Genomic DNA, 18,600 nt, shown 5'->3' on the forward strand with positions numbered 1-18,600 from the left:
GAGATGTCTTTTTTATTAAAGGCCTTTCTTGTCTGAATTTCTGCTCCTTGAACCACATCCTCTGATCTTGCTCTGAGATGAAACTGTCTTCAGACACGACCACGCTCCGCCCCATCACAGTGCCACGCTTCAGCCTTGGCGATAGGCGGTATGTCCTTGTTCTCTCCTTCTTCCGTTCCCTCTGTCCCTCGCTGTTTGTACTGAACAGATGCCAGCGCTGGGTAAAGCCCTCTCCGAAGGGGCCAACAGCAGCATATTGGTTTATAATTCATGAAATTAGGGCCCGTGTCAGCCGAGGAGGAATCAGTCCCATCGTACGCTAGACTGCTCCCTTCAAGAAAGCTGATGAGAAGAAACAGACAGCTGGGTCACATGCTGCTTTACTAAACTCTATCAAGACAAACACTATAATTTAAAAAGAAAGAAAAATAAGGCCTAAAGTCATGTAACGTGTTTCCTTCAGATTATCGGTCCGACATAAACCTGACACAAAATACACACAACCATTCACATTCACATCTTTGGAAATGTGGAAGTACAACATTGGGTGTGCTAGTTTATTTCTAGTAAAAAATGTCTGTATGGTGCCTCAGTTAACGTGAAATATGAATTAAAATCGACCACGCATTCCTGAGTTCGAGACGTTTGTCTGCCGAGAGGCCTGAAATCAGGTCATTCAAATTTCTCGAGCTTATCTACGTCGCTAGCGAAGATCTAGGAATGGCAGAGGATCCCCAAATCCAGGTGTGAAAAACGTGTTGCATCCTTCCCAAGAAGACTCATGGCTGCATTAGCTCAAAAGGGTGCTTCGACTAAATACTGAGCAAAGGGTCTGCGTACTTATGGCTGTGTGACTTTTCTGTTTTTCTTTTCCAAGAAATCTGCAAAAATTTCAACAATTCCATTTTTTTTTTTGGTCAATATGGGGTGTGTGTACATTAATGAGGGAAACAGTGAACTTCAATGATTTTAGCAAATGGCTGCAATATAACAAAAAGTGAAACATTTAAGGGGTTGTGAATACTTTCCGTACCCACTGTAGCTAGGATGCAGTGGCTGAGGGCAGGCAGACGGGCCGTCTTTGATGCCGACAAGGAACAGCCGCTGTTAATCGTCCCCGTATAAATGCTTCGGCAGGCTGTGTATGGGAACCAGCGAAGGAGGGAAGGTGGTGTGAAATCTCAGACACCTGGTGGCGCTTCCTACAACAGAGTATGCAGCTGGTGCGGAAAGCGCATAACCGCCTGGGCAGCTGCGGATCCCCTGGCAGTGCCCAAGGCTTGGAATGGACCGATTACATCACCTTATAGACCTCTATGTTCATTCAATTCAAAACTAAAATGTTCACTCAGGTTTGCTGGGATATGTTGCTCGCACTTATTCAGCAAGCATGAAGCCTGTTGCCTTGCATAATCAGTGAGGGCCTCAACAGTACATTGAGCATCAGCTGAGGTCAAAGGTCAGGGAGGCATTCATTTAGGAGCCACGACACTGTCCGATTCAAAATCCCTGGGAATGCATCCACATTCGTCTTTCAGTGAATAACAGCACCACGGTAGACTAATTCTAAGCGGTATGTGTGGACACTCCCCTCTTAGCTCCCATCGTAATTAGCGAGTTTAATACTCAGCACAACAATGATTGAACCGATATGCATTGTAAAAAGTTCACTAGTTATTCTGGACCCTCAAAATAAGCTTTTTTTTTTACCAAAGCGTAACATTTTACTACTCAAAAGCGATGGGACAAAGAGGTGCAAATCAATTTGTTTGATTTGATTTTGCATTTGCTTTGGATTTCTTTTCATCGCTGTTCCACCAGCTGTTCCAAGCTTAATACGACATCCTATTTAAAGAAAGACGAAATAAAGTAGAGCTGCCGCAATGAAGTGTTGGTACTCAAATGAGATCATTGCTTTGTGACAGGCTTGATCTTTAGCGTTGGGAGCTCTAGAGCCATGTGTGCATAAGCTTGTTACAAACAGGGAATGTTGATGTTGTTCTTAAACAATGAAATGATTGTATCTTGTTGAGCGTGTTTTCTGAGGCAGCCAACTGTACATATTGTTGTATAGTAATCACCCATTGTACTAAAAACTCATCTTTTTTCACTTCTAAGTGAGCGGACAACATTCAACATGCAGCATCAGCAAATGAGCAAGCAAAGTTGTTTGATGTGAAAGAATGTCCATCTCAAAGTACACACGTGCACTTTGGCTGTTGGTTGCATTGTGTCGTGCTCAGCGGTTTATAAAGTTCTGTCGCTCTGAGTATTAGCCTGTTTATCAAAGTGTGTATGAACATGCTCTACCTCAGGGGAGAGTGCGATTGTGTGTGTGTGTGTGAGCGAGAGACAGACAGACCGTGTGAGCAGAGGATCACAGGTGTGTTTGCAAGCTCCACAGAGAGCCTCCTTCCTCCAAAACCCCTCCGCCCCCAGCCCTGAGCATCCTGAGTAATATCAGCCCGAGAGCACCTGCGTCCTTATCCCACGACATGCCTGCACACACACACACACACACACACACACACATCTAATGGGCCTTTATCAGCCTGCCATACGGCTCTAATAGCCAGCTGTGTGCAGAGAGCAAACGGAGCGTGCCAGCAGTCACTGATGCAGTTGTAATGTTATATGAGAGCAAATTTCACATGTACCTTTACAAAACTTCAAACCCAGAGACAACTCGCTTATATATACACACACACACACACGTTTCATGCTCTGTGTGTGACTTTTGTTCCAAAATGTGAAATGTAAGCCGAAGGAGATGTAACTTTTTTTCTCTGTATCACATCTACAAAGAGCCATAGGAAGGATTGTACATTTTTATTTACTCCAGTAAATATAAAGATTTTAAATATAATAATAATAAATACTGATGTTTATTGTTGAGCTGTTGAGTTTCACTAGAAATTCAGTTGGTACAGCAACAATGGAAAAATAAATTAAATGTAATTGTATACAATGTGTAACTGTGGCTCCAGTTCGTGTGGAGTTTTTGGTGTTGTTGTGCCCAAGTGGCCCAAAACAATTACATTAAATGTGGGAATAATAAACCAATATTGACAACATAGGATGTAAAATCTCATGGGGGCTTCTCAGTTTTTTCCTGTTGTTATCTCTGCTGCCCTGCAGAATTGGGGCTGTCCAGACTGCAATATGGAGACAAGGTTAATGTTGTTGGTGCTGAGGCTTTTCCATCATCCCTCTCCTTTCGATCCATTTCTGGCTCTCGCTCAGTTGCAAATGTGTCTACTGAACCTCTCCGATCTTCACTCGAGTCCACAGACACGGCGAGCTGCCCCTCTTCTCGTACTACCTCGGAGGGACACTCCCGGTTGTCATCATCTGGGCCTGACTCCCTGGAATTGTGGTGCTTAAAGTTGTAGCGCTGGTTCTGGAAGAACTTGACAATAGTGTGCTTCGGCAGGTCCAGCTGGGCTGACAGGGTGTGGATGGCCTCCTGGTCAGGGTAGAGCCCGACGTCTCCAATGAAGCTCTGCAGGATCCCCAACGCCTCTAAGGAAATTCGGGTTCGCGAACGAGCCTTTTTTGGTTCTCCAAGCCCAGGGCTCATTCCATGCTGAGGCCCGATTTCTGAGCCACCAAGGAGGGGTGGGTCCACATGAAGAGGGGATAGAGCTCTCAGAGGTGGCAGGGGTGGTGGTGCCTGTCAAAAAATAGGGAAACCAAAATAGGTTCAATATGTCACGGACCTTTAACTCCCACCTCTCGAGCCATTCTGCTCCCCCAAATCTGCAGTGATATGAATAGAAATGCATCTACGCAGAAGTGTGATTGGCCAACTAAATTCCCACACTCCTACCGACCACGTTTAAAGACTGTATTACCGGGGTGGGGCGAAATGCACACCCAAACACACCAACCCGGCATAAAAAAAATCTGTGGGCCATCAAATAGAGAGGACCTAAATAGAGATAATGGAAATTCCTTCAATTTCTCTGCTTCAAAAATTACAGGCTGCGTTTGGAATAATACTGAGGTCAAGCCTGACGGGCAAGTATTTGGGGTTTTGTCGGGGTAGGTAGGGGAATGTCAAGCAGCAACTGTGTGGGCAGCTCATTCACCATGTCTATTTTCAATGACTTACGATGCACAAACAAAACAAAGACGAGCTGCTGAAGGCTATTAAACAGGAAACCCGGCCCTCTTAAAGTTCTGTAACCGTATAACATTTGGTTTGGGTCCACAATTCTGTAATTCAATATGCTTGTACCTGCTGCTCCGGGTTGTGCGGGACAGCAGGGAGCTTATCAGCGTGCTGCTGCCTCGACTCCTCCTCATAAACCCGATCGCGTTCAGCCTGCGGGATGGAAAGAAACCTGCGGATTGTGCACAGGTTCTCCCACAGTGTGCGGTTGTCTTGGCTCGGGCTTTCTTTCCATCTGAGTAGCTCACACAGCCAACCCTGGCAGAGATGTGATCATATTTTAACATTTGCCCAATCAAAGTACAGAATCTTGCAAGAGAACAGCATGAAGAGGGGTTGGGGGAAATTGCCTTATTTTCACACCAGGCTTTATTTGGAAATTAATACCAGTAATGTGATCATCCCTCCGTCATCTCAGCTATCTTATTGTCACTGTGAGATAAACAAAGCTATTTACAGCAAACAAACCTCTACAACTCACTTGGCTTTTGTTGGCGGAGACCTTGGCGAACAGACACTGGGAGACCTTCGCCCTCTTCATCTCCTGCTGGATCTCCTCGTAGATCCTCGAAGTGATGTTCCCAAACAAGTCCAGCTTGAGGGGAGTCTCCGCATTGGACTTAGTCTGCACACAAGAATTAAATCTAAAAGTTCTTTTCAATGTATCGATTTTTGATTCTTTACAACTTGATCTCATACAGTTTTCATTTAGGTTTTTGGTGTAGTTATGCTAGTAATGTTCTATCTTAAAGCAGTAGATGTATAATGACATTTGCTACTAGGTACCAGCAGAAGGCACGAACGATTAAGGTCTTGAGTCAGAAAGACCTGTAGGGATCTGGCTAACTTGGGACGAGAGGTAACTAGCAAGAGAGTGGTCGTACAGTCCATCCATCCATTTTCTACACCGCTTATCCTCACTAGGGTCACGGGTATGCTAACGCTGGAGCCGATCCCAGCTAAGTGCGGGCGAGAGGTGGGGTACACCCTGAACTGGTTGCCAGCCAATCACAGGGCACATAGAAACAAACAAACAACCATTCGCACTCGCATTCACACCTACGGGTGTCTTTAGAGTCTTCAATCAACCTACCATGCATGTTTTTGGATCAACTGTCACTCGGATGCTTTATCATGTTGCCATATTTCTTAAGATCACACACCACTAGCAAATACCTGCACATCCATTTGCAACACACTCAGGACGAGTTATAGCAAACAAAGCAATAGTTTTATGTGGTTGTTTGCTCCCAAAAACTATTGCAGCAATCGATTTATTTTTGTTTTGTTTATTTGTTTTGCTGCTCTTCCACAGTGATCAAACCCCAATTTTAAATACGGAATACGAGCTGTGTGCAAGTCCATCACAACTGAGACAACAAGTCAGGCAGCGGTCCTCCTCACCTACAATTCCCTAACAAACTGGCCTTACGGATATCAACAGTTCAGTCATCCCAAGAGAGCTTGTTGCTTGTCTGAAGCGCTCGCGAGTATACACTTGAACTCAGCATGACAGGAGGAGAAAAACAAATCGGAAAATGTTTGGTTGATGCAGTTTGCTGAGAAAATCTTAACTCATAACTCGTCTCATATCCGCTGTTTAGTTTTGCATTCAACTTGTTACCAATAATATGTACAATCTGTTAGATTGAGTGTAAACAGAATTTAGCGCTTACTATTTGGGATTTTCGTAAACGGTCACAATCTTAGTAACAGCAACAGCGCGCAATGTAGCGCCCACTATTTGGGATCTTAGTAAATTAGGCCCAAGTTGTTTAGTTTAGAATATAACATTATATGCTTGAAATGAATATTTAATTGCGGTAAACACACTGTATATGGTATTTTCTCAAATCCAAAAATGATTTATCAAATGTTTTCTCAATAATCGATAAAGGACACTTTTTTTTTTTTTTTGAACGAACCAATTCTCCGCTCAATCTTTCAAGTAGTCTGTGTGTAGGTAACCTGCATGTGTCTGTGAGTGTTGCCATTGGAGATGTGATTGTGGTTTGTCTGAGTATTCCTCTCTCGCTCTTCTTGGTAGATGCGGTCTCGTTCTCCTTCTGGTAGAGCAAGGAAACCCTGCATGGCCTTCAGGTTGACGAGAAGTGATTGTGAAGCTGAGCGGGGATCTTCCTCCTTGCGCAGGATCTCTGACAGCAAACCCTGCCCGTGTAGGAAGAAACGTTAGTTGATGTGTTGTTTTGGATGACCTTTATTGGTCTTGCGAGCTGCTAAGAACATTTGGTCACTTTACCTGTGTGCGGTTAAAAGCCACCCGGGCAAAGACAGCTTGAGAGACACTGGCTCTCTTTAGCTCACTCCGAACTCGATGGTAGATGTCAGAAGACACTTCAGCTCCTGCATATGTGGCGCCGGGGACCTTGCATGTCTGTGAAATGGCTGAGTGGATGACGTAAGGCTGGGGGACTCCCTGTGCGGACTGCCGGGAGAGCAGGCGGTTGACGGCCAGTTGCTGGTTGATGAGGTGCGCCACGGCAAGCTGATGGCGCATGAGCTGCGGGGGCAGGAGGCCGCCATGTCCCAGATGAAGTGGAGCCTGGGGGTGCAAAGGAGGGCTTGGGGTAGGATTGGTGGAGTGCAGCAGGGGGGAGTTCTGCTGGTCAATTAGGTGACCTTTGATGGTTCCAGTACCACCCAGGTAGGGTAAAAGAGAAGGAAGATGCTTGTTGAGGATACTTGGCTCCCAATCTCTCTCCACTGTGTAAATACATGTTGTAAAGTTCTTATTTAGCTTTCAGCTTGAAATCCGAGAGAGTAAAGAAAAGACTAAATGTACCGTTTACATCAGATTTGTCCTGGCACTGCCACATCTTCTCTCCATAGTCACCTGAATGAGATATTATCAATAAATAGGATCATACTGTCTGTTACAGTCACAGGAAATGTTCAAAATCAATTTTCTCATAGCGCTTGTTCTCATTGGGGTCACAGGTAACTCGAGCCTATCCAAGCAGACTTTGAGCAAGAGGCGGTGTACACCCTGAACTGGTCGGCAATCAATCGCAGGGCAGATATCGACAAACGTTCACACTCACATTGACGCTTAAGGATTTATTTATTTCGTTTTCAAATTAACCTACCACACATGTTATTATGATGTGGGAGGAAGCCAAGAGCATGCATAATTCACACAAAAATGTTCTAGCAGAAATTTGAACCTGGATCTCCTGACTGTGAGGCAGATGTGGTCGCCACGATTCCACCATTCAATAAATGTACAGTACAGTATATCATTTTTCAAAATCATTTATCATGTACCATCCATCCATCCATTCTCACAGGTGAGCTAAAGCCTAGCTCAGCTGACTGTGGGCTGAGGTGTAGTCCACCTTAGACTGGTCACCACTCCAAGGCATAAATAATAGAGGTAGTGTATAATTTAGAAAATATCATTTTATGAGAGTGGTTCTTCTTTCTGTTATTTATCTACATAGGAGGGGGAAATTATTAGAAGCGCTCACTCACACCACTGCAAATGACAACTTTAAATGAATACTTGTATGTCATTAGATTTTGAAGTTGGTAGTGTACCTAACATACCGGCCAGTGTGTGCATTATTGAGTTGTCGATAAGATTTCTTCAGTTCAGTTTTGTTTATTGTTTGAGTAATGATCTGATAGCATTTTGTTGGGAAGTCCTTTTCAGTTTTGCGGATTTTATTGGCTCATCCTCCCTGTACTGAATCTGTTTCTTGTTACACTTGTGCTTGGTTGAGGGTCACATGGGCTATTAGGAGAATAAAAATGGGAGTGAGGTTTGGCAGGGCATCAAATTTGTACCCACCGTCCTGTGTGTGTGTGTGTGTGCTAGCGTGCGTGTGTGTGTGTGTGTATGGAGAAGGGGGTTGCTGCTGATGTTTCTTATTAGGATTTAAGATGGCTTAGTTCTGCTGTGTGTATTAAGGGTGACATTAATGTGAACCACGTGTGACGGTTTCTTCTGACCATGAGCCGTCACTGATGTTTGCCACGCGAGCTCGACACTTTAGCTCAAACACACTCACACACACATGTAGCTTTAAGGGAGAAATAGTAAATCAACGCCAAATGTTTGCATGTGAGCCGTCACCTTGGATGCGTTTGTTACGTTTGTACCAGCGTCCAAACTCCTGGCATTTGGCGATGGAGATGTTGGCATAGTAGGAACTGTTGATGATGGCAGAGATCATACTCTGGGGGAGATGGAGACATACAACATTGATAGTGAGGAGAGGTGAATAAAATGTGATCACAGGGAAGTTCCAATAATGTAAATTACACTCCATTATTTTTTTATATTTGCTTCTAAGAATTTTGGGTTGGCTTTGATGGTGACGAAAAGACATAAAAAAAAAAAAAGGAAATGAGCTATAAGGTCATCTTCTAATTGTTGATTTTTATGACAAGGGATGGGAATAAAAATAAAGGGTTCTTTGAGAACAGGCTACTAGTAATTCAATTCCTTGAAATTATTTGTTTGCTTACTCGCTGATTGATTCCTCTTCGGGGCTCGCCCACTGGTGAGGCCGCTTAAAGCACCTCGTTCTTGGGTAGGATGAACGGTTTGGACAAAAAAATACGCCGCTGACGAGAGCGCTCTGATGCTCACCTCTCTCGGGTGTGCCTGAGTGGAGGCTCCCCCGACTATCTGGAGCTGCCATTTTTGAAAAAGGGGGTTTCTATAATGGTGCGGGAGGTATTTTGAAAAAACAAACAAAACAAAAAAACGGGTCAAATACAGTATTATTTTATTTATTTATTTATTTATTTTTACAATGGAACAATTCTTTTTTTTTTATGTCTGAATTTGTTTTGGATGAAATTTAATGGAAAGGGAGCACAGTAAATATTCCCAAATGTTATGAGCCAAAGTGTCCTATCTTGGGAAACCTATCCATCTAACCATTTTCTAATCCTCACGAGGGTCGCGGGCGTGCTGGAGCCTATCCCAGCTATCTTCAGGCGAGAGGCGGGGTACACCCCGAACTGGTCGCCAGCCAATCGCAGGGCACATATAAACAAACAACCACCCGCACTGACATTCACACCTACGGGAAATTTAGAGTCTTCAATCAACCTACCATGCATGGTTTTGGGGATGTGGGAGAAAACCCACACAATTTTTGGATCAGTTGGGCTTCAAATACCATGTATTTTATTTTCTCTGGAGCAAAAACTGGACAATTTCGCAAGGCACTCTGATATCTTGTAAGGTATGCCAAAACTGCGTTAAGCTTTTTGGTCTTTTGGAAACCCAAATTTATTTAAGGGGGTCTGAAGATCAGCTCTAGGGGGGCTAAGACAAGAAAAACCTCTGCAACAACACATAAGACCAAATATTTTTTGGGGGGGGGCATGAGTTTTTTAGGGGGGATGGATCTGCTATCTTCTGTCCAAAGTTGAGTATCCTAAAAAGCTAAAGCACAAAAACTCATTTGTATAATTTAATTCCCTTACCCGATGAGAATCGATATGGAATCGAGTAAATAAGGAGTATCCATAATGGAATCATATTCGCAAAATTCTTATCAATTCTACCCCTATTTACGAATATAGTTTCCCATCAAAAATGACAAATTGACTTATTAGGAAAATGTTGAAAAAAGCTTTATCCAAATAATGTTGACACAAACAGGAAGTCCACACTGGGGGGTAGGTGTGTGTGCTCGTCCTACAGACCTGAGAGAGCGGGCACTCCTTGGGCAGATAGTTGTGATTGGTCTCTCTGAGCAGCTCTTTGAGGGCCTTCCTCACGGTGGCATGCGTCCACTGCTTGGAGGGCAGCTCCTCCAGCCGCGCAAAACTGCGTGTATGGAAAGTTGCTTTTAACACTCACACACAATCTGAATTTTTGAGCACATCCGACGCTCAAGAATGGAGGACCTGTACAGCAGGATCCGTAGCGTGACCATGTGGTAAACGTCCAGCAGCATGTCAGCCACAGTGGCCTCTGGAGCATCTGTCAGGTTGTGGATGGGCATTGGCTTCCACTGGCCCACTTTGATGATGCCTGGATAAAACACACAGAAGACCCACACGTTTCATGTTATAGATTCAAAGCAGAGGAACAACTCGAGAGAAAAAAATTCATGACAATAACAGTTACGGTATGTAAAGTGATTTGCAAAGTTTGTCCTTGCAAAAAAGGACCTTCTTCAACCGTGACCAGAAGAGCAAAGTAAGGATTCCAATCATATTAATATCCCCTAACTCAAACACAGACCGTGTGTGTGTGTCATGGCGGCACGAGGTTGATGCTGATGTGAGTAAGAGAACAAAAGCATTGTTTCCCCAAGCCCGATTGGGCCGAGGAGACGTTTATACTCAGAGCGGTGTTTTGATGTGGAGGTGCTGAACAAACGCGTGATGTCATGGTTCTCCTATCTGACGGCAAAGGGGCCTCTTTGCATTACTCACAGCTTTTCTGCTTCCTGCGGCTGGCTTAATGTTCAAAGGAGTAGACAAAAAAAGTCAAAGGTCCTCTGTAAAAAATGTCAAGTGAGCTGCTTGGAGAGAATCCTCAATATTTGTTATGCCTTAGAATAAAATACTTAAAGGTAGTTATCCAACTAGAAATCCTATATTTAATCCCACACACTGGAATCTTGCACGTTTAGAATAAACAGCTACTTTTATGACTGAGCCACAACATACAGTACAGCTTAATCAAAGAACCCCCTGTCCCACTTTAAAAATACTTCAATGAGCTAAAGCTATGCCAAATAAAATGGAATCAAAAGAAAAAAATAGACTGTATAATTTTGGTTGTGACCACTTGCAGAGTGGTGTTGGGACAATGCCAGACTCAAAAAAATATTTAGATTGGGCGGAGGAGGGTCGCATACAGGGTGTTACCCATTTGGTTGTGCCCTGTGTTTAGGACACAACCAGGAATGTCAAACCCTACACTGCTTTTATATTTGTACAAAGAACTAGATCTTCGGCATTGAAAAAAACAACAACATCATTTGCCTTTATTGTCTAAACGTTCTGGCACGCAGTGCACTTATGTGGTCTAGCCACCCATCTGGAAAACAGCTACAATCTATTCTTTCGCTGCTGTTAATAATTCATTACTCATGAATTACCAAACAAATTAGTGGCTGAAATATGAAGTGATGGAACATTTTAGATAGTTTCCCAGACGTGAAGTACCAGAGATATTTTTTTCTGTAAAAAAAAAAAAGAATTCTCACTTGAAATGAGTTCTAATCCACCTAAATTCTCCAGAAGTAGCAGACTGCTTTTACTTGCAAAGGGTGCCAATTGAGGAGCTCCGTGAAATACAAATAAATACTAAATTGTGGACAGAATATACTAACTTGTGGCCACAAGACAGGACGTAAAGTAGCGCCCACAAATTAGTATTTTATGGCCGCAAATTAGCATCCTGGGCGCACATTAGAACTATATTGTGGCCACAATTGATGAGTATTTTTTTTTCACATCATGCCTAAAGCTGTGTAGTTATCAATGAAGTCAACAACCATAATACACACACCTCGGGCCTGTACGGCCGAGCCTTGCGAGTACCCCAGGGACATCAGCGCAGTCTCCACTAGTTGCGTGAACAGGATGTCTTTCCGTATCAGCACAAACTCGGCGTGACAGTGACCGTGCCGCTCGTCGTCACTGGCCATGCCCGTGTCCGCATATTCCACAACGCAGTAGACCGGGATTGTCACACCTAGTATAGAAAAAGATACAATATACGTTAGACTCAGAAATGACTCTTTAAGAACACTTTTACTGAGCTTCTAATGAGGAAATAGCAGAAAAAGTCTAAGTCACTAATTGTCACTCAGTGGCGAGATATCCCAATTAAGGGGGATAAACAAGGGCATATACATATCCATTCATCAATTTTCTACTGCTTATCGTGTTCAGTGTCACAGATGAGGTGGAGCCTTTACCAGCTGACTTTGAGCGAAATGCAGGGTACACCCTGGAGTCGACCCCAGTTGAGCACAGCGCATCTCTAGCTAAACAACCAATCACATTCACATTCTTAACTGACCTAATCTACCATTTTGGGGACGTGAAAGAAAACTGGAGCACCGTAGTGCTCAGCCAAGATTCAAACTCACAACCTTGACAACTGTGTCAAGAAAGAAACTGGTTTTGTAGTGTGTAATTACTGTACGTTGGGACAAGCCAAAAGTCACAATTCTGGTATGATCTGTGTTGTCACAAGATGGTGTCAAAGCACTGGCCAATAGGAAAATAGTAATTGGTGTCAAGGAGGTGTTGTTGAACTTGTACTTCTCAACTGAGAGATCGACATTTTTGCATGTCTAGGATGACCTAACTTTAACCTGGGTTGTTAGTGAAAATGACAAAGAGTCTTGCTGCATGTCCAAGTGCACTTTCAGTGCATTTTTTTTCAAAATCAAATCATCTGTAAGCCATTTGTTTTGAAGAGTAATGTAGGAATGTATTATTTTGAAATAATATAAACCGTTTTGGGATTAAAGTTTTTGCTATATTTATGGTTTCAACTGTTAATATAGACAATTCTAAGCATTTTTATCAGAGGCATTAACTACTCACGTTTTTCCTTTGTTGGCGGCAGGGCCTGCCTACACCCTGCCAATAGCGGGGGTTTACCGGACGTAAGTTCACTTTACATCAACCTATTTGGTGGAGCATGTTACACGTCCTTTGCATGGTCTCTCCTCCTGCTTCTTCTGTGGAGCAGAATTTTTCAGGTACCGCAGTTTCCGACCAATAAGTGTGAATGTGAATAGTTCTTTGTGCCCTGTGACTGAGCCACTTAGTCTACGATGTACCCCGCCTATTACCCAAAGTCTTGGGATAGGTTTTAATTTCGCTGTGACATTAAAGGACCTTCCATTCCGAAACTTTTTCACCGTTCCAAGGCGGTCCAAATATGACGTGATTGCCCAATTTACATTACATTTTATTACATTGTAAATCCATCCAATCAATCATTAAAAAAGCAAGACTGGAATTTGCTAAACTGCATGTTGACAAGCCACAAAACGTCTGGGAGAACATCTTATGGACAGACAAGACACAACTGGAACTTTGAAGCTTGTGTTAGAGTACGTTTTTGCGATGATGATGATGATGACGATGATGATGAGGATGATATGTTACCCTGTGTTGCAGTCGCACCTCCCGGCCTCAGAGGTGTGTCGCTGTGAAGTCGCCATTGTGGAGTATCTGGGCCGCCATTGACCTCCAGAAGATTCATCTTGCACGGCAAAGGTCCACTCGGGATGGTATTCCCACCCCTCACGCCGCCCTCCTCTGGGCTGTCTCGAGCGCTGTCCGTTCCACCTGCTCCGCCTGGGTCGCCTGGCAAAGAACCTGGAGAACATGAAGCCACATTGAAGAGCTCATTTAGGGGAGACATTTTTCCAAGGACCCCCTCATAATGCTAATGCCAGTTTAACACAACTGCCATGTTTACCTCTAAATGCCATGCAAATTATTTTTTGAACATTTCAACCTAAATACTCATGTCCTGTTTAATAGGAAGGAACTTAATCAAATTTGCTAATGTCATATTTATGTAAAGATATGTCACAATCATTAAAGCTTAATTGGCCCAAAACTATGGTAGAGATGCACTTTTTTTTAAATGATATATTTATTGCAAACTATTTTGCAGACACCTAAGCTACAGCTCGCCCACCACGACACCCCCCCCCCCCGACCCGAGGGTCTTGCAGCCCAGTTTGTTATTTACACACAAATGTGCCAAAACTAAACATGGACCACATCTAGACCCGAAATCATCTTTCAGGAGACTATGTAGCCTAATATATATTACATGTCTTTAGACAGACAGGTGTTTGGACTTGGCACTGAGCCTGAACTGGAACTACATTTAAAAATGGTAATAATGCAATGATCTAAGCAGGCTGACCTGTAATGCAAAGCAGAACATATCTCATTTTGGATTCTGAAGAACTGAAAAGGCTGCTGCTTCAGGACTCAGGAGTAAGGGGTTGCATGTTCGAGCAAACCAAATACATGTGGATCAAAATATTGAAGTGCAGATTGAGTGTTCAGGAGAAGCCACATCCCATTCCTCAGCCAAGGTTCTTGTGATAAAGTCACAGAAACACTTTTTTTTTTTTTTTTTTTTTTTTTACAGTTCCTGTGAATATTCTCATTCATACAGGTCATTTAATTCTGATGGCATTGAGTGGATCGCACCTGGAATTTTCTCGCTCAAAGTGTAACCTACAAAAAAAACTAACATTTGTACTTCTAGTAATACATTACGAGAAGCATTGTTCAGTAGTCGAGTTTTACTGTCATGAATGAAGAGGAAATAAATATCTGAATTGTTGTCTCTCCAGAATATCATTAAATATCTCCACCATTTAATTAATGATTTTAAACGTATCCGAAGATTAATTGGTGATAATATGTGTATGTGTGCGGTATATTCGTACACAGCTGAACATATAAAGATGGAATGGCTGATTGGACAAGATTAAGAATGATCTCAATTTATGGTGTCTCTAAAGTATCTTTACAATTCAACAAAAGTATTAGAAAACCAAATGAATACACATATCTGTGGAAACTATTGTTTTTTTTTTAGTTGTTGTCATATGAAGAGACTTTGTGGACACCATGTCCATTAATTTTCATCTTTAATTCTAGGGAATTTAACATCACAATTAAATATCAATCACTGGTTTAGTAACTACTATATACATAGATGAAAGTATAGATTTTTAAAATATATTAACAAGCACTTACTTTTCATGATGCCACCTTGCTCACTAGTGAATAAAGTCAGTCCATCGGGGATTTTGCGCAACTCCAGTCTGACAGCAAACTTTTGCTGGGCGGGCTCACGTGCGCACACGAGATGTGAACACAAGCAGTGAAAACTATGCAAATGCTGCAGCTTTTGCTGCTGAGAGGAGAGAAAGTAGGATGGGAATTAAAAAGGGAGGGAGCCCAGCAGACACAGTGGCACTGAATAACTAATCCCATCCAATCCAATCCAACTTTATTTGTTAAGTACTTTTAAAGAATAAGTACAGTGCAACAAAGTGCTGTACAAAGAGATAAATACATAACACCATGGACAGAGAGGTTGACATGGGTAAATTAAATACAATGAAAATGCACAAATGCCAGTGATAAAAGGAGCAATAAAATCAATCGGAATGAATGAAATAAAAAAGAAAATAAATAATGATAAATGAGTCAACATCTCACTGGGTGTCAAAGGCCAAGGAGACGAGATGAGTTTTAAGAAGTGATTTATAAACAGGGAAAGAGAAGGCCTGTCTAATGTGCTGAGGCAGTTTGTCACATAGTTTTGGAGCGGCAACAGCAGAGGTTTGCTCCCCTCCGAGCTTCAGCCTGACTATAGGGACAGTCAGGAGCAGCTGGCCAGCTGACCTGGGAAAGCGAATGGGCTCATGAGGGTGAAGAAGCTCAGAGAGGTAGGGCAGGGGAAGAGCATGTCATGATTTAAATGCAAATTTAAAAAAATTCAAAATGAATCCTGAAGCGCACTAGCAGCCAGTGCAGTGAGGCTAGAATGGGGGAAATTAAAAGTTAAAAGGTGGGCAGCAGCATTCTTCTCGGGTGGAAAACCAGGGACAGCAATTACATGGAGAAACGTGAACCGGGGAGCGTTAACGACAGCAACAAATTCAGAGAAGCAAGATATTCCCCATCCATGGCCTTATTAGCGTTAGAGTCGAACTATTGTTTTAAAACAAATGTACTGACATAACATAACATGATTTTTGTTCTTTTTCTTCGAGCACTTTACAAGTTAATCAATGAGGGAAATAATTTTGTGTGTAGTGACCTTTTTTTCCATTGTGCCAAGTTATCGAAAACATGATATAACTGACGGTAAAAATGTATTTTCACTTTGTACATTTCAGTCGTTACTTTGACTTAAAGAGCCTGCAAAGTTAATTTGCAGATGTGTTTCGAAATACATCATACAAGTTTGAAGATAATTGCTGAAAACGTGCAAAGACTGACAACTATGTAGTAGGCTACACGACTACTGTAATGTGCTCCATTACACAGTTGTAATGCTGCTGAAAACAATTTTAATCAAATCTGGTCAATTTGGTAGAGCAGACGTAAACATTTATTTGATGTTGACATCTAGTGGCAACCAGAAAAACACCACCATGGTGCTCAAATCCCAATTTTAGCACGATGACCTTTCTAGACAGCTTTCTTCAGCTACATGTCCGTGTAGATTCACATTCATCCAGGTCATGGGAATCTGCAAAGGTTGAATCAAGCTAACTGGACTGTTCTTGTTTGTTGAACAAAGTTCACCTTTCATCCAAAAGGCTTTTTTAAATTCTCAAATTTCGGTGTGGAGTCTCCCTATTTATGCCTCAGTGGGTGTGTTCCCTGGGGGTGGTCAACAATAGGGTGTTGTTGTTGCCCGGCGTGGTTAGTGAAATGACCGTCCTGCATACCGATCAGTCGTTCACTTGTCTTGTGGTAAAACAGCTCTCTAGGGCCACTCTTCCCGTAGAATGAGGCAAACTTTTTGGGAAGAGATGTCAGGACATTTTTATACGCAGACAATAAGTGATGCCTGATCAAACCTCCTCCTCTGTTTAAAGACGGCTTTTCTAGTTTGACAAAGTATCACTTTAAGGCATTAGGAATAAACAAATTCATAAATGGCAGACTTCACGAGGTCCCTCCGGAGAGGCCAATAATCTCTGATTGTGGATTTATTGACTATCACTGACTATTATTTAAACCCACTAAAAATCTAAAGGACAACTACGAGTTCATTGAAAAAGATTAAAAACCTCAACATTCCATTTTATTGACTATTGAAGCTGACAACCTTTACACTAACATTGGCATTATTTTGGCCATAAAATACCTTAATAAAAACAGAAACATTAAGAGACTGCACACAAAAAATTCTACAGCTACGAGAAATTAACCTAATCAGGGACGACTTTGAATTCAACGGCCAATAAGAGTACAGCTATGGGCAAGGAATTTGAGCCTACCTAGCCTACTTCACACTGTGAAGAGTACAGCTCTGTAAAAATTAATGCCTGCTGTAGAAATATTTTAAGACACTGAATATTGCAAAATGTCAGTCAACAGCCACAATTTGACAGAGGTTTTTTTTCATGCCGTGCCACAACCTGTATGTATTTTATGTATACATTTCCAATGTATGACGGATGTGTGATTAAGGATGGAGATGGGAATGTGTTATCTGGTGCCGGTACTGTGCTGGATAGATGGAAAGAATACTTTGAGGAGTTGATGAATGAGGAAATTGAGAGAGAAGGAAGAGTAGAAGAGGCAAGTGTGGTGGACCAGGAAGTGGCAATGATTAGCAAGGGGGAAGTTAGAAAGGCATTAAAGGGGATGAAAAATGGAAAGGCAGTTGGTCCTAATGACCTTCCTGTGGAGGTATGGAAGCATCTAGGAGAGGTGGCTGTGGAGTTTTTGACCAGCTTGTTCAACAGAACATTTTTAAGAACAAGGGTGATGTGCACAGCTGTGGGAACTACAGAGGAATAAAGTTGATGCGCCACACAATGAAGTTATGGAAAAGAGTAGTGGAGGCTAGACTCAGGACAGAAGTGAGTATTTGCAGGCAACATTATGGTTTCATGCCTAGAAAGAGTACCACAGATGCATTATTTGCCTTGAGGATGTTGATGGAAAAGTACAGAGAAGTTCAGAAGGAGCTACATTGTGTCTTTGTGGATTGAGAGAAAGCCTATGACAGAGTACCCAGAGAGGAACTGTGGTACTGCATGCGGAAGTCTGGAGTGGCAGAGAAGTATGTTAGAATAATACAGGACATGTACGAGGGCAGCAGAACAGTGGTGAGGTGTGCTGTAGGTGTGGCAGAGGAGTTTAAGGTGGAGGTGGGACTGCATCAGGGATCAGACCTGAGCCCCTTCCTGTTTGCAGTGTTGATGGATAGGCTGACAGATGAGGTTAGACTGGAATCCCCGTGGACCATGATGTTTGTAGATGACATTGTGATCTGCAGTGAAAGCAGGGAGCAGGTGGAGGAACAGTTAGAAAGATGGAGGCATGCACTGGAAAGGAGAGGAATGACGATTAGCCGAAGTAAGACAGAATATATGTGCATGAATGAGAGGGGTGGTGGGGGAAGAGTGAGGCTACAGGGAGAAGAGATAGCAAGGGTGGAGGACTTTAAATACTTGGGGTCAACAGTGCAGAGCAATGGTGAGTGTGGTCAGGAAGTGAAGAAACGGGTCCAAGCAGGTTGGAACGGGTGGAGGAAGGTGTCAGGTGTGTTATGTGATAGAAGAGTCTCTGCTAGAATGAAGGGCAAAGTTTATAAGACAGTGGTGAGGCCAGCCATGATGTACGGATTAGAGACTTCGGCGAATGACCAAATGAGCAGCCAGCGTCAGCCGTGCAAGCGGGGG

At 42.8% G+C, this 18,600-nt stretch overlaps 1 protein-coding gene across 3 annotated transcripts; it reads right to left on the minus strand.

Moving 5' to 3' along the window:
- Positions 1–2,831: 2,831 nt before the first annotated feature.
- Positions 2,832–15,271, minus strand: LOC133478736 (DNA-binding protein SATB2-like). Of its 3 annotated transcripts, XM_061775201.1 has the most exons (13): positions 14,924–15,271; positions 13,301–13,513; positions 11,682–11,867; positions 10,064–10,190; positions 9,860–9,983; positions 8,271–8,373; positions 6,985–7,028; positions 6,815–6,898; positions 6,435–6,737; positions 6,143–6,343; positions 4,656–4,799; positions 4,241–4,432; positions 2,832–3,673 (listed from the first exon to the last, which is right to left on the minus strand). In XM_061775201.1, exons 1-13 carry the CDS (start codon positions 14,928–14,930, stop codon positions 3,119–3,121), a joined length of 2,283 nt encoding a protein of 760 aa, XP_061631185.1. In that variant the 5' UTR covers positions 14,931–15,271; the 3' UTR covers positions 2,832–3,118. The 3 variants fall into 3 exon arrangements, with proteins under 3 accessions (XP_061631185.1, XP_061631177.1, XP_061631167.1); XM_061775193.1 differs by lacking the exon at positions 6,815–6,898 and having other exon boundaries at positions 6,435–6,814; positions 6,978–7,028; XM_061775183.1 differs by having other exon boundaries at positions 6,435–6,898; positions 6,978–7,028; positions 14,924–15,270.
- Positions 15,272–18,600: the final 3,329 nt, after the last annotated feature.

The sequence above is a fragment of the Phyllopteryx taeniolatus genome, chromosome 1 (assembly GCF_024500385.1).
Source record: "Phyllopteryx taeniolatus isolate TA_2022b chromosome 1, UOR_Ptae_1.2, whole genome shotgun sequence".
Classification (NCBI taxonomy): Eukaryota; Metazoa; Chordata; class Actinopteri; order Syngnathiformes; family Syngnathidae; genus Phyllopteryx; species Phyllopteryx taeniolatus.

Coding starts and splice junctions, on each gene's coding strand:
- LOC133478736 (XM_061775183.1), bottom strand. Junction 11,868..13,300: donor AGGTGCGACTGCAACACAGG/GTAACATATCAT, acceptor TTTCTATACTAG/GTGTGACAATCCCGGTCTAC. Junction 6,899..6,977: donor GGACAAATCTGATGTAAACG/GTACATTTAGTC, acceptor GTATTTACACAG/TGGAGAGAGATTGGGAGCCA.